General features: G+C 41.0%; 1 protein-coding gene across 2 annotated transcripts in view; it reads left to right on the top strand.

Annotated features, from left to right (window-relative positions):
- scube3 (signal peptide, CUB domain, EGF-like 3) overlaps positions 1-26,188 on the top strand; it is a 106,366-nt gene that overhangs the window by 75,840 nt on the left and 4,338 nt on the right. For both annotated transcript variants that reach the window (XM_042491616.2, XM_042491617.2), the window contains 15 exons: positions 1,031-1,147; positions 3,713-3,835; positions 12,547-12,663; positions 19,409-19,531; positions 19,728-19,844; positions 20,528-20,623; positions 20,759-20,875; positions 22,204-22,365; positions 22,608-22,811; positions 23,724-23,885; positions 23,971-24,138; positions 24,234-24,395; positions 24,480-24,677; positions 24,791-24,943; positions 26,005-26,084. In XM_042491616.2, coding sequence (XP_042347550.1) covers positions 1,031-1,147; positions 3,713-3,835; positions 12,547-12,663; positions 19,409-19,531; positions 19,728-19,844; positions 20,528-20,623; positions 20,759-20,875; positions 22,204-22,365; positions 22,608-22,811; positions 23,724-23,885; positions 23,971-24,138; positions 24,234-24,395; positions 24,480-24,677; positions 24,791-24,943; positions 26,005-26,084 — 2,099 coding nt within the window. The remainder of the gene's footprint in view (positions 1-1,030; positions 1,148-3,712; positions 3,836-12,546; positions 12,664-19,408; positions 19,532-19,727; positions 19,845-20,527; positions 20,624-20,758; positions 20,876-22,203; positions 22,366-22,607; positions 22,812-23,723; positions 23,886-23,970; positions 24,139-24,233; positions 24,396-24,479; positions 24,678-24,790; positions 24,944-26,004; positions 26,085-26,188) is intronic.

The raw sequence follows: 26,188 nt of genomic DNA on the forward strand, positions 1-26,188 counted from the left end.
CGTTCTCTATAAAAAACCAGTGCAGCTGCATTCCCTTTTTAGTGCCACGTGTGAGCTGCCATCTCCCTGCCAGTGTGAAGTCTGCGACTACCTCAGCTGTGCTGGCTCCTCTTTAGGAGAGCTGCCAGCCGCCATCCTGCAGCCCATTAGAGAGAAGTGATGCTCTGACCAGTTGCCTTACAGCAAGTTAAAGTGATTGTTCCAGGTCGCAAAAGGGTTTTTTTTATTTGTTTTTTTGTTCTGGAGTGCGTGAGGCTTTCTATAAAGCTGCCAAAAACTATTAAGGCCCACACCGGTCTCCTTTATGTGAGAGAACAAATTTCTTCTGTGCTGTTGCTTAAAATGAAAGTCTCAGTGAAATTTGTCACTGTCTAGAGAAGAGACCTCAGCTATCCTGTCTTGACTGACTACCTCCCTTTTTTCAAATCAGTCTAGCCAACACAGGGGCCAGGTAGCTGAAATTGCTTTTTTATCCCCAAAATGCCCCGAAGGTTTTGTCAAAAACCAGGAAAAAGTGGCGGTTTTGTTGTATTGGTCCTGAAGTCAAACCTCTGCCCTCATGATGGAGGGGAGACAGATGCCCTGCAGTCCAGAGGACTTCTGGAGGTCGTAATTCAGTTTGACCAAAGACAAGCAAACATGCACACAGTTATGTACTTTTACACACACATAGAGAAAACGTGAAACCCTATATTTGGCTGTGTTTGATCTAATATTTCCTGTCTCCTTTCATTATTCACTAGCATCAATCCCCTCACTGTTAATCCCACCGGCTGCTGCATTCATGACTCTTTTCTCATTTTCTCTTCATACCTGTGTTCCACTGAGGACCTGTGAACCTGCTCTGCCTCTTATTGTTTGGCCCCTGTTTGACACAAAAAATGAATGCTGAATTTAATAGTGTGTCTTCTAATTTTTACAACAATACCGATATGCAAATATGCTGTTTTGATGGGGAGGATTAAGTAGGTCAAGACCGCATCTAGGGTGTATTTTTTTGTCTGACTGTGAGTGCTTGTTCCCCCTGCAGAGACCTGCGCAGTGAACAATGGCGGCTGTGATAGCACATGTCATGATTCAGTGACAGGAGTCCGCTGCAGCTGTCCTGTTGGCTTCACTCTGCAGCCGGACCGCAAGACCTGCAAAGGTAAAGCATCAACCATTCAACCTGCAGCTGTCCAGCTGGCACCAAATTAATCTCCTGCTTGTCGTGTTGCCAGGCACATCGGAGCTCCTGTTTTTTCACCCACAGCTCGCACAAATTAACAAGTTATTTTCACCCTCACTGTTCGCACCTTTCCGGACCTGCTAGTTGGATTCTCTACAGACAACAGTGTTACTCTTACAATGTCTGGATACTTTGTGTTGTCACTACTCTTACACTATTTTTTGCTTTCCAGCTGCATATTTTGAGTAATATTTTGTCATGCCACCTGTTTTCTTGACAGTTTTTCCACAATATTATCATCATCCTTCTTTCCGGGGGCTGGCAGAGCATCCTCAACTCAAACAACCTGCTGTAGCAACTTTTTTATTATATTATGTCTAATAAAATCAACTCCAAACTTTGGGGTAAAGCTGAGAATTACATTAGGAGACTTAGAAAACAAAGGCGCTTCTGACAGTAAGGGAGTTAGATGACTTTGGAGAGAATGAGGACAATCTGTGTTTCCAGAAACTTGGGGATAGAAATCTGTCAGCTTTCTACGGCTTGTAATGTTACACTAACAACTCTGATAAAAGTACATTGGCTTATATTAGTTTGCTTTGAGAGGAAACGAGAGGAAAACAAACCCAGGCAGCTCTGGCACAAGAAGACAGGGGCTCGCTGCAGGCCAGGCACTTCTGAAGAGTGGAGACAAAGATGGAGCAAGGAAGGGATTATTCTATTACATTTCTGATGCATTTATTTCAACCAGATGATGAAGACTCGCCTCAAGAGACAGACGCCTCATTTGTGATGATGATTCAGAATTAATCAGAGCTGCTGCCAAACTTGCCAAGGCAGAGCACCATCAAAAGCGGGGATGAACACATGATATATTGATTGGGTATTGGCTGCAGAAATAAAGAGCAGAGTAACCGGAGGGAGATGGACAATGATGATTTAGAAGCCTCACCGCCATGGGGCTGTACTGTGTGAGAGCTGCATCCCATTACAGCCACACGCAAACTGATTTTAGCCCGTCTGAGGGCCAGTAAGGAAATCCCTGAAGCTCATTTCTGCTGGACTGTCATAGCAGCTCTACCAAACACATCCTATTTTGAATGGTCATGTACAGTTAGTCAAGCTGTCTTTGTTCTTCTGTCTCTACCTCACTATCCAGATAACTTTGTATGAACGTTTTGTTAAAGCTGCTGTAATCAATATGAAACTACAACTTACATTTTGTGGTTCATTTACAATAGTCGTGTTGTTGTGAGATATTGTCAGCAAGAAGCTTTGAAAAAAAATCCCACTGTACACTACTCTCCCAGCATCAAATTATGGACAAAGTTAGTGACAAGCTGGTGAACAAAGTGGAGCTTTTAGAAGCTAAACAGCCAGATATTTCTCTCAGGAGTCGGTGGAGACCAAAAATAGAGCTAAAAGGAAAATTAATGTTGCGCTTTTGTTTGTCGGCTGGACAGAAACATCTACATTATGTAGGATCCCCATTAGTTATTACTGCAGTAACTATTCGTCATGGGATCCCCACAAAAGGCAAGACATCTAAATGTCACATTGTGGAGAAATCACAATATCGACATAACCAAATGAAATAAAAATAAGAAAAAGCAAGTCACATTCATGTTACCTCACCAGTAAATGATTAAAGCATATAACAGAGAAGTAAAACGTGTATATAAATAACTGTGCGATACCGCTTGAGTTCAGTGAAGCATAAACTTTTGTTAGCACTACAAATATAGCTGACCTTCACATACAGAGTATTATGTGTAGCCAAAACTAATTATTTTCTGTATAATTACTGTTCCTATGGTCACACATGAGCAACATTAACATTGGTGAATATTCACTTCCATTCAGAGACAGCGAAGGGGAAAATTAAACATTTACTTCTGGTAGTAAAGCAAACTGCATCTTCTCATAGCGAGAAGTTTGACCAGCGAAGTCGCAACTTCAACCAAAACCAAAGATGTGGGAGGAAATACTGATTTTTGTATATTTAACCAGCTGATATTGGTCATGAAAAATACAAACTGCTCCGCATGAGCGATGCTGCCTGGCTGGCAGTGAGTTGGAGACAAGCACTGAATGCAAGAAAATGGATAATGTGCAAATAACATCATGTTTTGCGGTATTTTATTAGTTTTCATGTGTGTCACATTAGGCATTGGCAAAACTTGAGTATCTCCTTGGCAGGCGATAGTTACTCACCCGAATTTGCTCATGTGCGATCATACAGGTAGTCTTGGTTATTGAATGTAGTAGTTGATTCCAGTTTGACAGAGCTTTGTACATTACAGTTTTAAGGTATTGATTTTAGGTAACACACAGCTCCAAATCAATGGTTATGTTGCTCTGTAACTGCTGGATGTGTAAATAAGCAATTGTTGAGCAACAAGAAAAATGTCAGTGTTGTTGTGACTGCTCCCAAGTGACCCAAAAAAATCACATGTAGTAGGATGAAGTGCAATTTTTCTCTCCTTTTCTTCTGTGATGGGTGTTTTGACGCGTCCACTCTTCTTGATGATTCTCTGTTCACAGACATTGATGAGTGCCGCCTGAACAATGGGGGTTGTGATCATGTGTGTCGAAACACAGTGGGCAGCTTTGAGTGCAGCTGCAAGAAAGGCTACAAGCTGCTGACCAATGAAAGAACGTGTCAAGGTAGGTTGCCTCTTTGAGTGTCTTTTACCACTTTGATCAAAAACATTTTCCCGTGGACTGCAACCCGAAAGCATATCCTCAGCGCTTTTGATTTTACAGATAGTGATTTTTGCATTAAATAGCAAGAATGGTAAACCAAAAATGTCCGCAAAAGTATTCTCCCTCCAGCCCGCAGAGAGGCCAAACCAGGCCTCTCTGGCTTGTTTGTCTGTTATATTTGGTGGTAGACGTCGCTCAGCAGGAGCTGGGAGGACTAGCTGCAGAACAAATAAAGAGTTTGCCATGGCTGAACACAGGTGTGGAGAATTAGAGCTGCAACTCCAAAAACCTCCGGTTCTTGGATGAATCAAGCCACGACAGAAACATCTGGTGAAAGAAGACAGACAGGCTAGAACTGCAGAGCCGAGCTCGGCCTCTCTGCGAGTGGAAAAACAGATGACAAGCTATTTTTTAATTCTCTTTTCTTTATTGATGTGGTCGATCAATATCCAGCCTGGTACACATCAATGTCATGCGATGGGTTTGGAATTGCCGCACTGAATCACACCAGTCTGTACACAGAACACAAACATCTTACGTGTTCAGTGGAGATATACAGTGTCGCTGTGCTTTGCAGCCACTCTCTTGTCACTTCAGATCTATTTTTGGTTGGGATGCCGTTCTCTCATTATTTAGAGCAGAACAATGCAAAGTTTATTTTGCCATAATAACACAGATAACTGAGAAAATGTGGTCTGTGCATGGAGGAATGTAAATCACAGTTTGTTTTCTGTGGCACCGTGCCTTAACCAATTTCGTCATGTGCTGTTTGGGTGCTCAGGGGCAACTTTGGAACAGTGTTGTCCTTGTTTGGTGCTGTGTGTTTTGTCTGGAGTGAAGGGTTGTGATAAAGCTCACTTCTTCTTGAGTGAGGTGTTGCCAGGCTCACACACACACTCCACTCTACTGAGTCACCTGTCTGCTTCTTATCCTCGCCTCTCATTCCTTTCATTTTTCTCACCCGGGAACGAGAGCCGGGCAGAAGAATCAGAATGTCTCTCAATATTAAACTCTATCCTATGAGCTCTTCTGATTCCTGATTGTTTACCTCTGGTGTTAGTATGTAAATCTGTGATTAAAGGGGCACTCCATGGACTTAATGTGTCACTTCCATAGAGACGAGGGACTTACAAGAGACAGATTGAGAAAACACAGGCCGAAATCAAAGCAGCAGGGGATGAGATATTCTGACTTTTAGTCCCAGTATCTTCAAAAACACCGGATCCTACATTTACCATAATACAACTCAATACTGTCTTAATTGGATAAATTTGATATTAATGTAGCACATGGCACATGTCTGAATTGGAAAAAGAATACAAACATTCAAAGTCAAATTGATGAATATCTGCTACTTTTTAATCCTTTTTACAAAAACTTTCAGTTTTATCATAAATCCCTAGAAATGTATGAATTAAAGAACACATACAGAGAAGTGTAACATTTCAAATGCTGCATTTATCATTGCCACTTTGTCATCCAGTCACAGTGGATACCTTCATCTACAGCTTGGACTCTACCTTTCGCTGACATTTTTACATCCGCAGATATTCCATTTCATAGCAATTACACACAACCAAAGTGTGTCATCTGAAAAAACGCTGCACCTCCAAAGCCATGGACATTTTTAGAAAAGCATCAGGCATTTCAGCAGGTAAAAAACACTTTGATTGACACACAGCCTCATGAAAGTAACACTAGCGGTCGTGTGATCAATGACAATTTGGTATATCAAACAACCAATCAACAAACCAACCAGAGGGTGTCAGTCCTACTTTGAAGTGCCCCTATAAATTTCCCAGATGTAACCTTGGCATTATTTTTGGTAAAATAATGAATAATAATTCCATGATGCATCTCTCTTATGAGTGTAAATCCAGAACAAGCAAATTGTAAGAGTGACCTGCAGCAAATGGCACAGTGCTTCAGTTTTGTTAATAATAACTAACAAGACTTATCATTGCTTATTATAACTTTTCTAAGTACTCAAAGCCCCCCAAAAAACAATTACAAATACAAAGTAAAGACTTCAAAATAGTGAAAGACTTTTACATGAAATGGAAGAACAAAAGCAAAGAACATAATTTAAATACAGTATATCCTGGTTATGACAACAAATACAAAATATTGAGGTAATGACAACAAATACAAAATTTTGCGGTTATGAAGATATATCAAGGTTGTTAATACGTGCTTGTGCTCGGCAGTGTGTGGATCAGGTGTTTTGTGACATCAGTGACACTTAAATAGGCGCTTGCTGTCTCCATGAGGTGTTGAGATGTGTAAACTGAACTCTGGGTTTATCTTGGTTTAAACAGTCATGGTGTTTCCCTGTTGTCAGTGGACCGTGGCCCATAAGTCAGGATGGGGCATGTCTGCTGAGCCCCTGTCAGCATTCCTCCACCCTCAACACCCTCAACAATCTCCTTCTCACTCCTAATCCACATGAGGGCACTCAGGGAGATGTTCATCAGATGCCATGTTTTCTCGAGAGGGAGCATCTATGATAGAGCTCTTATCTGTCCTGTATAAACAACAGTGACCTTTTCTTAGTTTCACTCATTTTCCTCCTTTGAATTTTGTAAGGAACAGGGATGGGGGTTTAAGTGATGCATTGAGTCCTGACAAGGTGCAATGAGTGGGCAGAGAGCACACAGTAGAAATAATTGATGGAAACTCCTATTTGCTATTTCCAGTGCAAGTGATATGACTGTTCTCATCTTTCTCTGTTCCCCGACATCACTACATGATGCAGTCTTGCCCACCCACTGCATACTTCACCTTAGCTGCCTAGTAAATAAGGGTTGTACTGTAGGAGTCCCAGATGTCCTCACACGTCTACTCTGTAGCACAGTACAGCACAAACTGATAATGATAAGTTGCAGATCGACTTCTGGCGTCACTTATTGCAACATTTTTTGAGGGTAAACCGAGTCACCACGCCTTTTTTTCCCCAGAGGGTTTCAGACTCTTTGCTTGAAAGTGTGCTGAGAAAAGTTTATGCTCAGTGTGCTGAAAACAATCACTTTTGCAATGCCTCTTGCAGCGTGTGCAGACCCATGCTGCTATCATCTGCCACTGCTGTTATGAATCTCCCGGGGCCACCAGAGGGGACCGGCAGCGAGGGCTGTACGAGTTTGTTCTTGCAAAAGTGTTTCATCTTTATTTGTGGTCACTTTTGACATCTTTGTATAGAGTCAGTGCATCAGGATCTAAAAGATAATTTTGTTTGTCGGATGTTTAAGGGGGGGTAATTATGCTTTTCCGTATTTGTCTTATGTATGTTGTTAGAATGAAGGATGTTCATAATAAACATGGACAAACTTTCAAATAATGTAGAAGTAATCCTTTTTAGCAAAAAACTTCAGGCTTTCTACTTTCCTAAACACTTTGTTTCCAACATTTTTTTTAATCTGGCTACAATATGATGACATTGTGTGCTGGATTTTTTATATTGTCATCTATTCCAGGCACACCATCACAAATGTTAACATGATGTAGCCTTCACTGCCAAATTACTTGATTTGCTAAAGTCAGGAAAAGATGCAATCTCAACTTTAGATGTGATTTATTAAACTTATCATAATATCAGTAACATACAGTCATTGCAACTATGCTGAAGTAGGATAGCATCATGTTTTGGTTAATCCCATTCACTTTTTGAGACGGTATAGTGGCGCTAATGTTACTCAACACCATTAGCCTATGTTTTGACAATGTGCTACAAGGTTATCAGACAGGGATTAGCAAGACTGAGAATTTAAGGCTTTTTTATTACCAGTGGCTAAACAGTCTAACACTGTTTGAATGAAGGTTAGATACCTTTCATTTAACCAGTAACAGTCCTCAAATTGCCAGCACCAAACCCACCAGACTCCATTTAAATAAACAGCAGGTTTAGCATGTATAGAGCCAGCATATTTGCACATCTAACTGGGTAAATTAACCAAAACCAGAGTTTGTGATTGTTAGATCAGCAGAAAGACAAACCTAGATGTTTTTTTGTGAGGGATATTTTTTTTTGTCTCTGTCGAATAAAGTGTGTTTTACGATGATAAATTGCTGTTTATTTAAATGGAGTCTGGTGGGTTTGTCAAGAGTTATTTTGGAGCTGTTTCTAGTTAAACGAAAAAGTATCTTTCTCTTTGTCGAAAAGAGAAACGTAAATTGACATTGCAAAAATGCCCTGAGTGGTTATGTTATAGCCTGGCCACTGTTTTTCTTCAATGCTGGACCAATTTCAAACTTACTTACAAAATCATGGGAAAATAGGATTTTATAGATTGAAAAATACTGTTACACTCTTGATTTTTTAATACTGATTGTATCTATGACAATGCAGGGACGCAGTGATACAAAGGAACCGTAAACGCTAAAACGTAGCGTCTCGGTGAAGGTGAACCTGGTGTTTCAGCACAGACAGTAGAGAGAGAAAAAATTGTTTATTTTTACCATTGAAGCCTGTAAAAAAATGTTCTTGCAGAAACCCAAAATATAAGTATGAACCTGAAAATGAGCATAATAGGTCCTCTTGAAAGCTTTTTTTTTTAAGTAAAGCTGAGTCATCAATTAAACATTAGAGTTTTTTTAAGCTTTTGAACATCAACCTGTGGATCCCCTCCAAAGCTTGTGTGCTCTGATCACTTAATAAGCTTTTAATCTCCTCACATTTTCATCTTCTTGATGCCCTGACAACACTCCTGCCAAGTTTTAACCTCAATGACTGTTTTCAGCGGTCTGCTCCAAGTTCATCTGTATACATGAAGGAATATGCCCAGTGTGAACTTGTGATATATTTTGTGCAGTGCTCTGTAAGATTTGTGCAGACATTTATCTGTCTGTCTTTTGGCTTTCTTCAAGGTAACCCAGTATTTAACTGAACTCCTGTAATTGCTGTAAAATACCCGCGTCATCTGTTTGATGGCGGCTGGCACTGCCTCGTAACACAGAGGAGGTTCAGATAATGCGGATGAAAGCGTGATATTCCTGGGAAAATCCTGGGAACTTTCAGCAAAGTTGTAGCACATCCCCATTTTCTCCCAGCATGCGCTGCCTGGGCTTGACTCAGATTTTTGCTGACATTAAAGGAAACCTTGATCGTCATAAAACCAAATGTCACCCATCTCCTGTAGCTCCACGTATCAATCTGTATGGTCTTTGAGCCTTTGACATTTAAGGGACTTATCAGGATGCACATGTGAGAGAGCAGTAAAGCTCAAAAAGATGAGACAGAGGCTACTGACAGGCAGAAAGATGTCAGAAGGACAAAAGACTAAAAGCAGGTTTCTTTTTGCATCTAACAAATTAAGCTAAATTATAATAAATAATAATTATACATTTTATTTATAGAGCACTTTTCACAATGCTCAAAGACGCTTTACAGAGACAAAAACAAATTCAATTAAAATCAGTTAAACATACTGAATAAATAAAAAACAAGATCAGTAAAAGCAAGACCGACAGGCATGAAATATGGATAAATCAAACATTAAAAGCAGATCTGAAAAGGTGGGATTTTAAAGTGTTGTGGTCAGTACAGTCTTGGAGGGGTTTGGGGAGTGAGATTCAGAGTGGGGGGGCTGCAACGGAGAAGGCTCTGTCCCCCCAGGTCTGGCGCTTGGTCCTGAGGGGTGGAGACAGGGTTCAGAAGGGGAGACGGATTTGATCTTTCTGAAGGTGATTGTCCATTTCTCCTTGGGCGTAGGGGAGGGGAGGTCAATGTCCATAATCATTGCCAGGTGATCTGAAATGTGGAGATTGAGACTGGATGAGTGCAGGTTTGAGAGACCAGAGGAGCAGACCGGATCCAGAATGTGCCCACGGTTGTTGGTGGGGAAGTTGTTGAGTGATGTTGAGGGATTGTAGCAGGTCCATGAAGTCGGTGGCAGATTTACAATTTGTGTTGTCAATGTGAAGGTTGAGATCTCTAAGGAGGAGGACAGAGGGTGATATGGCAGATAACTGGGTGACAAAGAAAGAAATGAGGGGTTAGGTTGGGGGGGCGGTAGATGATGGCAGTGACCAGGAGGGTTGGACCAGCAGTCTGAAGGCCAGCAGGAGAAATGGTGATGGGGATGATGTTAAAATCCTTCTTAAAGACAGCAGCAACACCACCTCCCCGCCCCTCAGGATGTGATTGCTCCATATACGAGTATCATGTAGGAGTGGTTTGGTTAAGTGTAATATAGTCCAGTGGTTTATGCCAGCTTTCTGTAAGACAGAGGAAATCTAGTCATTATGTTCGTTTCGAGCTGAACTGCGCCTGGACATCGGACCAGAGCAGTTGGCCGCAGCAGGAGGCGGTAACAAAAATCTGCGATCAAGTCGGACAGATTTCTGACTTTTCCAGTAGCCTTCAGTCTGTACAGGAAGTCCCAGAAGCACCCACATCCTGTAAGATTGGATTCCTATTCATTCAGATCTTATCGTATCGTTTATCAGTGTGTTTACAGCCATCAGTTATTGTTTTGATGAACAATTTTCAAATATTATACAGGCGATCTGTGATTTCTGTTCATGGTTCAGCCTTCATGTACATTAATTCTCATGTATATCAGCATTATATCATTTTGCTGCTGTATATAAACTGCTGAGTGCATCTGTCACCCTCAAACAACATCAATAAATCAAAATTATTATAACAGCTCTCAGTGCAGATCAGTCAGACAGCCTATGGTCAGGGCTTCACATCTGTACACGTTATTTTAAAAATCCTCACAGCCTACTTAGACTACTGACCACAAGTTGTGCTGTTTAATCCTTAATCCTTATTTTCCTTCCCTCTTCAAAATAATTAAAATACTATACAATCGACTCTGTATAGTTTATGATGAATGTATTCAGTCTAACAGAAAAACTCTGAAATTCAACAAAAATAAAAAGTTTATCTGAAACTTCATATTGGTGAGTCAATATCTGAACTAATCAGCTGTTCAATCAACTGCGTATGCTTTCTGATCGTTTGTGGATGACGCAAGTGAACGGAGATTTGAGCTGGGTTTTTCTTTTTCTTTTTTTCCAGCTTTATTTAACAAAATATATGTATAAAATAGTCAAACTAACAACACAGATACACGAGAGCCCTCAAAGCAAAACATACTACATACTTGACATACTACACATAAGATAATAAATTGTATTGTATCAGTACATGAGGCAAAAAAGATATTTAAATGTTATTAAAATAAAAAATTAAAATAGTTTTCTTTTAAAAAGGACATGCACAGTAACAAAAATATTACATCTTCACATTACAGGGATTTCACTAAATAAGTTTTTATAATAATCTAAAACTTCAATGCTTTTTTGTTGTTAACGAGATTGAGAGAGGAAAGGGTTAAGTTGAAATCAATCAAAAAATATTAAAAGAGGGGAAGTTTTTGCTTGTGTATGAAAAAATTCCCGATTAAAAAAAAAAATATCAGTATCATTTAGATATTTGTTACATTTATTATCATAATAGACAATAATATCTTCGAGGGAGATTGAAGCTGGGTTGTCTCCGTGGATTTGTTATAGTAAAGTCGGTTGTGCTTTTTGTTGTGATGACATCGTGGGAAGTTGTGAAACCGGCAGGACAAAACAGGCGGGAATGAAGGTTGGGGATGAGAAATTGTAGTTAAATAAACGTCCAGAGCGTCTGTGCCGACAGTAATGGAGGTCTGCGTGGTTGTGGACGTGTTGTGGATCCGTGGCTGTGGGATCCGGCTGGGGAGCGGGGAGGAGGGGACTAGCTTGGAGCTAGTGGCTGGATCACCGGACGCAGAGTTCAAATGGAGGAACAGCAGGATGCCTGTGAACTGAAAAAGAGGGGAAAACTAGAGCCAGCAAAGCAGAGGACGGCAGATGTTGGAAAAGCTGGGCGGCACTGAGGCCGAGGTCCGGACAGAACGACTCAGGGAGATGACTTACACGTTCGGGCCCCAACAGGAGCCCACAGCGGCGAATGGGCAGAAGAATATCCAGTACAGGAGTCGGAAGAGAAACTTACCAAGGAGGGCCCAGAGATCGGGCCCGCTGCGGTGGATTCAGCACAATAAGTTTCAGTCCGTTTTGTTATCATCAGACGGAGGTTTCGGAGAAAGATGTCCGTGAGAGGGAAGGCAGCAGGGTCCACAGATGATGTTATAAAGGTTCCTTGACAGGTGAGGCGAGGCGGCGTGTGTGCTCTGTGTGGCAATTATATTAGCTTTGGTTTTGCCAATGATTTCCCCAGAACAAAAAGAGAAGTCGAATTATGGGGACTAATATTACTGGGTCATTTATGGTATGGTTAAGAGGAGAAAGGGGGCAGTGATTGGCAGGGAGAGAAAAACGGCACTTCAGCTCCCATTATCAGGTAAAGAGCTGACTTTCTTTTGACTCCTGCTGTGTTATTTCAAAAATACTTTGAAAATTCCATTTCAGTGCATCGAAATGGAAAACTGAATGACAGCAGGAGGTCAACCACCATAGCAAGTACCAAACACAAGACATCTTGCTTTTAAAAGATCTCATCTTGCTTTTTTTTGTTGCAAAATGTGATTTGACCCATCGCAGCTAGTGACAAAAGATGAAAACAGAAAAATATACCATGACAAGAGGATGGAAGAGCCCTGTTAGACCGTCTTTTTTTCTCTGATTTGTTGAACTGTCTGAGAAGTTTCTAACAGCATGTCTTTTTATCTGTGCAGACATCGACGAGTGCTCTTTTGACCGTGCCTGTGACCACTTCTGTGTCAACTCTGCCGGCAGTTTCCAGTGCCTCTGTCACAAAGGCTACGTCCTCTACGGCCTGGCACACTGTGGAGGTGAGCCAGAACGCCTTGTCCCTTCATGTAAATCTGTCCGTCACTCCTCTGCATCCCACACCTCTTTGCTAACCATCCATTAGCTGCTCTCATGTTTGGCAGGAAAATCATAACACTAGAAATAGATTATTATTGGTAATTAAAATTTCTACTGACAGCTTACATAAAACTCCCTCCAGCATGTTGTGCATAATAAAAGACTATAACAGATAGTTTTAGCTGGTAAGAGAGGTCATTTTATATACTTTTAAGTTCTGAAGATTATCTCGTCTTTTATAGTGGCATAAAAGACGAGGCATTGGTTGTTCTTAGCCAGACAGTCTAGAATATAACTGAAAGCCTGTATTTTATTACAGTGAAATTAGGAGTGCCACTCCTGGATTCGTGCATAAGAGTTAAAAAAAGACACACATTGCATACAATATCAAAAACATTAAGCGTACTGCAAAAACCACATTGCACACAATATAAAAGAGGTAGCTATAAAAGTGCCAGAGTCAATTAATATAAAGTGCCGAGCACAGAGTAGTTATAGTCTTTGGTCAAGACCAAAATATCTCATCAGCTGTGACATAGATAACCATGAAATTTGGTACAGACATTCATGGTCCCCAGAGGACGATTAGGTGTCCTCTGACCTTTTCTCTAGCGCCAGCATGAGATTCATATTCGTGGCTTTTAGTGAAATGTGCTCAAGTGTACAGATGTGAATGGGAAAGCTTTTCTAGTTGAGAACCGGTTCCAAATTGTCTGATCCATCTTAACCATATGCCTCTTAGATCATCAAATTCTTTGTCAATGCCAGCAGAAAAAGAAACCGTTCACAGTGTGGCTTCATTTCACAATGGAAGATTACTTCTTATGATATCTGCAAAATGATCATTTTGATTCAGGGTGGCAACACCTTTGGGACATGAGCTTAAATTCCAGCAAAGTCATGCTTATGAAACTCTACGCACAAGTGCCACAGCTTCAGAACGGAGCAACACAACTATTACCGAGGGTGAATATCCTAAATTCCTAAATTATAATAACATAGGCGCCACACAGGCAGGCTGAACAGATTTTTTGTTAATCAAAAAAATGTGAAAACAATTGTGTTGATGCTGAAAACATGCAAAGGCCAACTTCTTTTCCACACAGAAAACTGATCAGGAATCACTTATACCCCTTTTGCACCAATATGGAATGGGTTCTGTTCCAGTTCCCAAACCAGATTTTGAACTGTTCAGAGCATTTCAGCCGAACTCGGAACAGAACCCGAACCAAAAAATAGCAGGTTTTCTTGACCTAAAGTGCAAACTGTGGCAACATCAGTGGGCGTGTCATATCCTACAGATTGGAAAGAAGGGATGGATAAGGCAGCAATGGAGACAAGTTAGAAACTGAAACACAGAAAAGAGCGTGCAGTGGTTTCAGTTGTAGTTGGGTCATGCATGTTTTTCGGATAAAAACAAATATCTGTAAATGCAGAGAAAAATTTTGCAGGCAATCCGTAAAATCCATGATTCAGCCTCTTCTGTTGTGCATTGTGCATTGTGCATCGCCCTTGGTTGATGACACATCCTTAGTTACAATGGCTCAAAACTGGTGAAAATGTGAGCTGGTTCACTAAATAGCAAAGAGGTTCCAAGACTCCTGAACGAAACCAGACTGATAAATAGAATTATCAATGGCATTAGTATTAATGAAATTTCACCAATTCCCAGCAACTGTTGATGCTTATCATGAAATGAGGTGCATGCATTCATCTTCCCCTCAGGATAAATTGTAATAACTTTGGTCACCTTTGCTTTTCTTGTAGCGCCATCATCAGGTCATGTTTGTACAATACTTTGGTTTATGTCCAAGTACCTGCAAAGAAATGTTTCCAATCAGTCTCGATTATTTTGTGTTAAATGCTAATTAGCATATTAAAAGGTAACTAATCAAAGGCTGTTTTTTTAAAACACTGAAGTAATTTAATTCCGACATCAGAGTCCTGAGAGTTACCTTCTGAACAGGAATATAACCATACTCGAGAAACAAATACTAGACCGTTATTGTTTTCACAGTGTGTTGTTATTGTTCATATGTTCAGCGGACTCTGGATGTCACAGCATCATTAAAGAATAAAAACATGGAGAAGTCCCTGCATGCAGCTGCACACTTTAACAATAACAAGATGTAACTAAATGACTCTGATGGGTTATCACTCTCAAGCTAGTTTAAAGTCTTTGCAAGTTGATTTTCAGATCGATTGAAATGAGCTGAGGCAGGTGGCTGCCTGGAAGGCAGGAAATCAATCAAAGAACTTTTGCTACACTGTAGTGTAAAGTGTTCTGGCAATTTGAGCTGTAGTTAATGGACTAAAACATGAAAAACACAGTTATAGTCCTTCAAGGTGGAGTATGACCATGTTCATCAAACATTAGCAGGTACCCACAGTACTCTGGTGTGGAACAGATAGCAGACGCAGCCTTTGGTGTCAGGAGGAGGTGTGTGGGGGCGCGTCAGATCTGCCTGGCAGGCAGCAAGAGGCCCGCCAGAGCACATCAGGGTGTTGCGGCGGCCCTTTGATGGAGTGTGTATCACCAGTTAGAATCTGCTGCCGTCTCCAGCGCCTCAGGGCCTCACAGTAGTTCTGGGAGAGGCAGCGCATATGCACTCGAAATACATAGCTTTGCAGTGATTTGTTCTGTGTTTTTTTTGTCTGTAGTTTGACAGGTCTACTGATCAGGAATGTAGCAACAGAATGTAGAATAAGGAACGAGACTAGAGAGAGGTAACGTGTATGTTTGGGTTCATGAGGTTTGCACAAACACAACAGTGCAGTCAGTTACACTCTCTTACCGCAACATGCCCAACTGACGACCTCTGCATGTGTACTCTCTATATCTCTATATCTCTCACAACCTAATAAAGATAAACATTCCTTTAAAAAGCCTTAGTATGCAGTTGCCATGTGCTCGAGGTGGAACATCTTATAGTAGTGGGTCTCAAACCTTTTACGCCACCTCAGAAAATAATAGGCTCTCCAAGTACCGCCACTCTGACCGACTAGAGCACTAGAACTGGCACTTGAACTACTGTACACAACTCTCATACACTGCGAGGGCCAGCCCCTCATCAGGTGCTGTGCAGATTTTACTGCCGCTGCTTAAGTAGCCACTAGCTCTTGCACTCATGTTGATTGTGGTCCTCTTCAGTTTCTAATAGTACCCGTTTGGGGCAGTGATTGCAAGGTTTTTAGACCGTTCCTTTTACCTCAGCTTACTAACATGTCACAGTTTTGCTCGTAAATGCTGTAATCATGAAGGTATGCGTCAGTCCCCCAGGAACTGTGCTGTGCTTTAAAGCCAGTTTTTGTAGTTGCCAAAAAGTGTAATTACACTGTGACATGATGCAATGTGACCCAAAAATACTTCCATTGTGAAAGAGACTGTAAATCAGTTGATACATTTTCTTGAGCATCATAACCCCTGTTCACAATTAAAATCTGATCTATCCAATTAGATAACATCTAGAAAGTCTAGAAGAGCCTCACGATCAAATAATTTCATCCCCATTCAAGTTAGCAGAGTGCTCAACAGGAAGTAGCCAGTTGGAGGCAGACCCCCCTTCATTCCTGTAAAAGTTGCTCAGTGGTGCAAAAAGCAAAAAAACCCTCTATTTTTTACAGTGTGAAATTACCTGAATCCTTCGCATTGTGGGGCCGATAGAGCAAGCACACTAGAGACTTGCACCAGCCAAACAACTACCTTCCAGTTTAGCTCCTCGCTGCCTTGTATGGGGATAGAAATTTCATGGCTTTCATGCTGAAAAAAAAAATGTGTCCACCAACTCGAACAGAAGGCTTTGTCCACATCTGTTACGTACATAACATTAAGCGAAAATAAGCCTTAATTATTTTCATTTGAAATATTGTAGTATTTAATAGCATTACAAATATTTGAATTATTTATTTATTTTTCCAAATATTTTGGAGATTCCTCTACATACCACTAGAGGGAGGGTACACATACCACGGTTTGCGAACCAGTGTATTAGAGTGTTATTACAGAGTCTGAAAAATTGTTGTAATGCTACTGGATTATATAGTATTGTCAGGGCTTTTATCTGATCCACCCTCTATATGTACGGTTAGAATTACACAAACTGTATTTTAGATGATAGCTTTATTGGATCCTTCGCACACACAGGCAGCCGTATTAGCTGTCAGTTCAGGTAATAGAAGCGCCAGAATTGGATTTGTAGAGCTTTTACTCCCATGATGGACTGTGATCAGGCCACACTGAGCCGCTGAGCGGAGGGAAGATGGTCAGGCGTAAGTGACTCTCTATACCATTGTTGAGAGAGAAGGTGATGAATGACTTCCCTCTGCTTTTCATCGGCGCTGTTGGAACTGTTAGATAACCCTGGAGATTTATGGCGCTCCCTGTTGTACTTTCTCACTTTTGGCCATAGCCAAGGTTATGTTATTCCCTGTGAGGTTTATCAACCGAAATATAACTGCCAAACAGTCCAGAAAGCTGTGCTCAGTGTTTAACAATAGACTCACCCTAAACAAACCCAATTAGGTCAGTGACCTGCTGTCAAGCATTGTGCCGAGGCCTGTCAACATTCCTCCCAAGTGAGAGTGTATCCAGCTATTCTTCCTCTCAGCTTTGCTTATCTGGTAAGAAAATAGAGTTGAAGCTGGTGTGACTAAATACTTTAAGTATTTTTGTATTTACCTCATTTTATCCAGGCAGCATTGACCACAAAATAATTGCTTTACTGTGGTACTGACACATGTATGTATACATCGATGAGAGAAAGACAGTGTTTATTCCCCAAAACCACACAGAGTTATTTTGATATCTTGATATTTTGAAGGTCCAGTTAATAGGATTTGGGGGGATAAACCGGCAAAAATGTAATGTAATAAGTATGTTTTCTTTAGTGTATAATCACCTAGAAATAAGAGTCGTTATGTTTATGTTACCTTTGAGTGTATCTACATAGGGAGCTGGTCCTCATCTACGGATTTTGCCATGTTGTACCGCCATGTTTCTACAGTAGCCCAGAACGGACAACCCCAAAAAAGCTTTGTGATGTTCTTCATTACAGCTGTTAAATATCTGCTACACATGTAAACTCACACTAGTTCTGCTGAAGAACTCATAGCTCTCTCACTCTTTTAGCGACTTCCTGATAATCCCACAGTTGTTTACATACTTTAAGCTTTATTCGCTGCTTTAACTTAGCAGTTAGCGACGGTCTCTCTCTCTCTCCCTCCCTCATTCCCTCTCTTGCTCGGTGTCTCAGATGTTTACCTATTGTGTCTTCTGCAAAGTTGGAAACGGAGTAGGCGAGACGCTGATTTGAAACGTGAAACTGCATCACTCAGTGTTTTCACCAGTTGTAATCACCTGGTCAGTGTGTTTTGGAGAGGAAGAGACCTCTGCGGATAATTCGGCTCCCGGTAAAAACCTCCTGAACGATAAACACTGCAGGAATACTAAGTACAAGTACAAGTTTCAGCTTGTTGCAACCTGCAGTCCTCATCACTAGACGCCACCAAATCTCCTTAAATCTTACAAACCGTACCTGTAACAGTTCCATTTGTCCATGTTGTGGTTAGAAAAAAATCCTTTCAAAAACCCACACCACCATGTTTAGACTGGGAGCTCCTGATGTTGATGAGCGAGTGCATGAAAGTGATTCAAATTTAAAGATTAGTCAATTTCCGTGAACTCTCCCAAGCCATCCCGAAATTCCTTACAAATTACACAAAGCAACTGTTGAGTCTAAATGTCAATTTGTCTCTTTTTATTCCCTCTTGACTCATCTTTCTACAAGAACACACAAGGAAAAAAGGCTCTGGAGAAAGGTCACAATGCGTCTGTTTGGTTACATTTCAAAAGTGGGAGGAACAAAGGAGTCAAAACAACAGTTGCTGGCAGATGAGCTGCCCCTCCATCAGATATTCATTAGAGTTCTTTGTCCTTTAAATTGAGTGCTTTGATGCAGAGGATAAGCAGCGCACCTCTTGTAACATTTCCAAGCAGCTCTGGCTGCACGTCGCCGTTGATGAAGTCATCATCTTCTTCAGGGAGCGCAGAGGCACGCAGACTGTTTTTATTCAGGGTGAATAATTGAATGAGACAAGGAAGAGCATTTCATATCAGCGGGCCAGATCATCAATCACTGCCATTATCTCCGTCTCTGTCCCAGTGTCTCCGCCGCTTGTCCGCAGGCTGCCGCATCCTCAGTTCTACCCACTAAACTGATTTTCTGTCTGGAGTCAATGGCAGCGAGCCTGCATCTGGATCCCGGATGCTTTTAGTGGTTTTAGCTCAGCATGTGTTTGAAAAGGTGATTATAATTTACTGCTCGCCACAAGTCTTCCTCACTGAGAGAGCAAAGACGTTTTGACTGTGAAATTGAATGTGGCGACATCAAAACGAAGAAGAATCACTTCTGTTTACACGCAAACACATTAATCATCTTAGGATGTGTCTCTCTGACAGGAAGAAGTGATCTGAACTCTCAAGAACTCCTCATTCACAGCTGGGCTGGTTCTTAATAAGCCAGTTTCTTTTTTTTTCATTTTAGTCAACAAAATTGACTCCAGATCTCTTTAAACTGAACACATAGTTTATCAGTGTCAATGAAAATCCTTTTCCTTCCCCATTTTATCTTTTAAAGTGTGTACAGTATGTGTCCAATTAGTCCTTCCGGTGACATTTATGTGTGTCTATGTCTAAACATTTATTTGCAGATATTGATGAATGCAGTATAAACCGGGGAGGTTGTAAATACGGCTGCATCAACACCCTGGGGAGCTACGAGTGTACCTGTCCACCAGGGTACAAGCTGCACTGGAACAGGAAGGACTGTGTTGGTATGGAGCAACACTGCCCCCCTGTGGTCAATTCACTGACATACACACACACACACACACACACACACACACACACACACACACACAGTCACACAAACACTTCAGTTTCCTCACACCAGTGCCAGGATCATTCCTCTCTCTCAGCTTTCTTTGTCAACAGTTTGTGACTTTGAGTGGATTTTGTATTTTCTCTCAGAGCTGGTGAAATGTCCGGCTGGACTGGTGGCACCAAAAGCCACTCTGACCTGCAGCAAGACAGGCAAGAAAGAGAGCTGCTCTCTTACCTGTGCATCTAAGGCTCACTATCTGGCAGGTATGTCACAAAAACACTGACACAGAAGTCCTTTTAAATTCAGAATTTTGAACATTGTCTTAAGTGATAATGCTTCACACCGTGATAGCCATGGTCGGAGGCGCTATGTTTTTGGGTTGTCCCTCCGTCCGTGCGTTTATCCTTCCCATTCTTATGAACATGATGTCTCAAGAACGCCTTGGGGGAATTTCTTTAAATTTAGCACAAATATGCGCTTTGAACCAAGAATGTACTGATTGGATTTTGGTGGATATAGGTCAAAGGTCAAGGCAACTGTGACCTCATCCATCTCATTCTTGTGAGGGTAATATCTCATGAACACCATGAGGCAATTTCTTCAGATTTGGCACAAACGTTCACTTGGACTCAACAATGAATTGATTAGAATTTGGTGTACAAAGGTCAAGGTCACTGTGACCTAACTTACATCGTAATGTTCTGCAAAAAAACTTGGCCATTACTCAAACGTCATATCTCAGAGGCAAAGGTAAACACATTTGGTCAGATGCTAAATTAGTGACACTTATAGTGGGTGCCCACCTCAACACTGTGACTGTATGGACCTTCTGTGCAGACGAGGGATGACTTGGATGTAAACTAGTCAATTGCAACTTGACTGGTGCATGGAGGCATACATCTGCATGGCAATAATTCTTGTTTTGTTTTTGTTTGACCTTTTGCAGAGTCTGACAACAGCTACTCAGTCAGCTGTGGTATCCCCATCCTCAGAGGGAAGTCTCCTGCCAGGCTCAACTCCAGCAGCAGTCAGAGCTGCATAGGTTCGCCTCCCCACAGATCCCTATAATCACGTGAACACTTAAAACAATCAGTTAGTCACAGTCGGTCTGTTTTTGCCGTGGCAGCAGTGTGATGTTGCAGTGTGCTCCTACCCACTGTGCTGTGTTTGTCTGTAGAGACTCTGGCCCCTCCAGTGAAGCAGACGGCTTCTTTCAAGATTAAAAATGCCAAATGTCATCTACACCCGAAGCTGACCGGCAGGACCGAGGACAGAGGACGGACTCTAGGACCAGGTCAGTCTTAGTTTGTGTGTGCTGCTGTATGCTTATGCTGTTATTTATTAAAAAATTAAAGGGATGAACACTCATTTAGAGCTGAAACAATTATTATTACCACTACTACTAATAATAATAATATTAATATAGATAGGACTTATATAGTGGTCTTCTAGATTCTCAAAGATGCTTTACATGAAATGCAAAACCCCCCCCCAAAAACCCACGGTCAATCAACATAAAAAAATTAACTCTTTGATAATGAATTAATCTCTTTGTTACATTTTCGAACAAAAATGCAAAAATATCCACAGTGATAGCTGCTCAAATGTGAGCATTAGCTGCTTTTCTTTATTGTGTTAGATTTATAATTTAGAGTTTCAGACTGTTGGTTGGACAAAACAAGAAATTTGGTTTGCACAAATTACAAAGGACATTTTTTCACAATTTTCTGACATTTTATAGACAAAGCAAGTTACTGCTTAAAGGTATACTATTTAGGGATTGTTGGTTGCTTTTTGTTAACACATTATTAAAACTTTGCCCCGCCTCCCGACACTGCTTGTATGTATACTGGAAGCTATTATATTATATCTTTATCCAAATTGCATATATCTATATTATATTATATCTATTATAGAGACACTGCATTAATTTTTTCAAACATCTTGTTAGGATCATGCTGTGTTACCTGTGCGTGCTACGGACAAACTAATTTTCACTCACATGCCTGCATATATTCTATCTCGTTTTTAGACTAAATAAATACACTTGGGTAAGACAGATAACAGAGTGCATAACTCACAGTATTACGCCCTCATCCTGCACTTCTGCATTTCTATATTATAGGGACGAGACATTTGTTGTAACAGAAAAGGTGATACATAAGCAAGTTAACAAAGCCAACCAAGATCTACTCTTGTTTTAGAATGAGTTTTGTCCACTTGGCATTTTACCTTGAAATATTTGTGGGTTTTTTTTGCTCTTTGTCTTGGATGCACGCTGCTATAATTGAGAGGGATTACTTGTGTATGAGTCTATACGTTGCGTTTTAGGAAAATCCTATTATACCTTTAATCAACCAAGAAAAAAAATGCTAGATGAATTCATAAAGAAAACAATTGTAAGCCCTCATATAAATAATGTTTCAATATTAGACTAAATTAACTATTAAGCCTGAAGAAAATTGAAGTATATGTAAATCTAAATGTAAAATGTTTGTAATAAACTGATGATGTATCTGCTGCCCTTGAGGTATATCTTATTATAGACCTTAACTCTCCAGCAATAATCAGCATTCATTATAAATGCATGATTTGGGTTTACTGATATCGTGTTGTCCACAGGAGGGGGGCAGCCCTGCAGCAACTGCCTGGTGACATTTGTGAACCTCAAATGTGACTCCTCTAAGAAAGCTAAAGGGCGGCGTGCTCGCAACCCCTCCAACAAAGAGGTAACACGTATTACTTTGGAGCTGGAAGCTGAAGTCAAACCTGGAGACACCACAGGTCAGTCATCGCTTTAAAACAGCACATCTACAGCTGCGGCCTGTGTAGACCTCGTGATCTTTTTACTGAACAACCGACAGATTCATCAGTTAGTTAGTTCATTAGATTCATCATTAGTCAAAGACAGCAACTTCAATGTCCAAGTCAAAGCAATATTTTATATTAAGATGGAGTGTAAATATGTTATTTTAGCATCTGCTGTGTGTTTTTGACTGAAACACAGTATGTTTACCCGTAATCAGGGAGTTGCAACCTCAGCTGCCTGAGACAGCGCATGGAGAAGCAGGTTAAGACGTACATCAAGGCTCTGAAGAAGTCCATCAACCAGGAGCGCTTCCTGATTCGTGTCGCTGGTTTGGAGTACGAGGTGGCTCAGAAACTTCCACAAGCTGCTCCCGTTCAGGAAAACTGTGGCCCGGGCTGGGAGAGGGATGGAGGGCGATGTGGTAAGACCGGAGAGCTGCACGGGAAGTGTTAGATGAGCTGTTTTTACCGTGATGACAACAGCAGATTCAGATAGTCTGCCATTTAACATGAGTTGAGATAATGTAGAACTTTATTTAACCTGAGGGAAGCTGTTGTACAAAGTAAAATGTAGAATGCCAATAAGAAAATATTATGGTATGGATCATAGATATGTATGAGAAGTACAATATAACTATGTATGTACAGTATGTGTGTGTATATATATCAAGTGTCATTTATGGTGTTATAATCTGCATTCCTTGTTCGGTAGTAAACTTTCATTAGCTGTGTTCAAAACCGTCCCTGCATTCACTCACTCACTATTCACTACGTAGTGTGTATTAAATAGTGCACTATATAGGGAATAACCAAACGCGATTTCAGACACTACTTGGAAATTTTTTCCACCGGAAATACACGACCGCATAGCATTGTGGTAGACGGGAGCTAAATGTGGTGTACATTGCATGTACACTCAAATTTGCTGTGCATTGTGGGCATTTTATAGTGCACTATATAGTGGATGAAATTAACAGCTGAGAATTCAAACACTACTACAAAATGGCCAACACACTTGTGATAGGGGACTATTTTGAAACAGCAAACAGACACCTACAGTCTAATAAACATAACTTTTTAGCCATATAGTCTACATTTGTGATGCAAATAAACTTCGGTTTTTCTGACATTATCATAAAGGTGTTCAGGAGGATGTAGTGGTACTGCATTATATTTAGAGGTGTCTCTAATATTCTGCTCCCCTCATGTATTTGCAACACAGTCCGTGGATTATCTGTCCCTTTAAAGGTTTGCATTTCTGTATTGTGTTTCTTTGACCTGATTAAAGTGAAGTGTGTCCTCTCTGACCGGAGCCGTTGTGGATATTCTCTCAGTCAGATGCTCGTCGGGGTCTTATTACCACGGTGAGCAGGAGCGCTGTGTCCAGTGTCCACCCGGCACTTTCCAGGAGAAGGAGGGGCAGCTGGCCTGTGACCTCTGCCCCGGCAGTGACGGCCACGGGCCTGTTGGGGCACGAAACATCTCTTCCTGTGCAGGTAGCCTAGTTTTAAATCCCAGGCACGATGTTAAACATGTATTTCTGATCCTGCGAGGTGTTGATGTCCTTACCCTCTAATGTAGGTCAGTGTCATACGGGGTACTTCTCCAGCGATGGGTTCAAACCCTGTCAGGCGTGCCCTCAGGGCACCTACCAACCAGATTTGGGACGGACCCTTTGCTTCCCGTGCGGGGGAGGACTGAGCACCAAGCGGGAAGGTGCCAGCTCCTTCCACGATTGTGAGGTCAAAGGTCAGCTTGTGCTCTTTTTACAACAGCCAGTATATCCTCAAATAATTCTCCAAAACTCTCCCTACTTAATGTGCATCTTCATCTCTACCCTGCAGTTCAGTGTTCTCCAGGTCATTACTACAACACCACGGTACACAGGTGTATCCGCTGCCCGGTAGGGACGTACCAGACAGAGTTTAGACAGAACTATTGTATCTCCTGCCCTGGGAACACCACCACTGATTTCGATGGTGCCACAAGTGTCTCTCAGTGCAAGAGTGAGTATGAAAATTACTGTTTAGTGTTTTCAGATTTCTTAATCATGAGCTGGAGTATGATTTGTTTTGTTTGCGTATGTCTAGACAGGCAATGTGGTGGCGAGATGGGCGAATTCATGGGTTACATTGAGTCACCAAACTATCCCGGTAATTACCCTGCCAATGTGGAGTGTATCTGGAACATCAACCCGCCCAGCAAGCGCAAGATCCTAATTGTGGTGCCGGAGATCTTCCTGCCATCGGAGGATGAGTGCGGAGATGTGCTGGTCATGAGGAAGAACTGTGAGTGTCTGTCTCTCCCGTTGATGTGTCAGTGTAATTTAGGGTTTATACTGTTTCTAACTGCTCCATACAAACCTAATAAGTCACTGTTGTCCTTTCTGTCCCCCTGCAAGGGTCAGCCACATCCATCACCACCTACGAGACGTGTCAGACGTACGAGCGGCCCATCGCCTTCACCGCTCGCTCCAGACGTCTCTGGATTAACTTTAAGTCCAATGAGGCAAACAGCGCCAGAGGCTTTCAGATCCCCTATGTTACTTACGATGGTATGTAGCCAGCTCATTTATCACAACAGCTGTGTATGTATCCATCCGTCACTCGATATTTTTATGTCTCCCACTCTGTCTCTCTCAAAAATTCTTTAATAAGGTCCCCTACATTTATTTAAGTTTTGACTATGATTTGCAATAACAACTATTTTACAGCATTTTTCAAAAGCCAGTTATACAGTGCATCACAAGACATAAAATCGTCAAATGTGCAAAGTGCAAAATACATGTAAAATACAAATAAAATAAGAAAATAAGGACAAATTGAATTAAATTAAAAGAAAAAATGCAGTAGAAACACAGTATTATGGAAAAATTTTAGGGCCTTTTTTTTCTTTTTTTTTTTTACATTTCAAGCATTAAGTCAGCTTTTCTTGTCCATCAAATTGTGTCTTGTGCTACAACATAACTTCTCTATATTATGCGCAGTTGTTACCATCATTACTCTTGCATCCGTCCATTACAAATGCCCTTCCAAGCTTGTGTGGTTTCTCCTTCTGCACTTATTTCTTTGATTTATTTAGTAGTTAAATTTATTCTGAAATGTGGCATTGGTAAGTGATTTTCAGTTTGTTTTTACAGGAATGTTCACCCTTTGAATTTTTTTTTCTGCACAGTAACCCTTGACCAGCCCCAAATAATTTTGGTAAAGAAAAGAAACCTATGTGAAGATGTACAATACAGCACTGTGTCTACTTTACCGCCTGTTTTACCGGAGAAAAAAACAGCTTGTAACTGTAAAACACATAATATTTCAAATGTGTGAAGTCCATCATTAACAATGCTTTTGTCATCATGCACTAACAACAGGACGGCATTTTAGTTGTACTGAACTGCGTCTTTTGGACAAGTTACACTTACGGTTTTGTAATATAATAATTTAAGGAGTTATACGTGACCAATAATTATCTTCTTTTTTTTTTAACTTACACACTCCCTTGATCCTTGGGGTAGGTGTTACCCCATTTGAGGACAATTGCCATAATTCAGTTGTTCTGTCTATTAATGTTATTTCACCACCTTTTTTTTGATAATGTGTCTTGTTTTTATGAATTCAGAGGACTATGAACAGCTCGTAGAGGACATAGTGCGAGATGGAAGACTCTATGCATCAGAAAACCATCAAGAAATCCTCAAGGTGAGCAGATTTCCTTCCTACTGCGTTCATTTCTGACTTCATTTCTTGTTGATAGATAAGATCACCTGGGAGATCTGTACCTTCAAGGTGTTATTACGCCAAAC

This window comes from Plectropomus leopardus, chromosome 9 (genome assembly GCF_026936395.1).
Source record: "Plectropomus leopardus strain MGB_pleo_1.0 chromosome 9, ASM2693639v1, whole genome shotgun sequence".
Taxonomy (NCBI): domain Eukaryota; kingdom Metazoa; phylum Chordata; class Actinopteri; order Perciformes; family Serranidae; genus Plectropomus; species Plectropomus leopardus.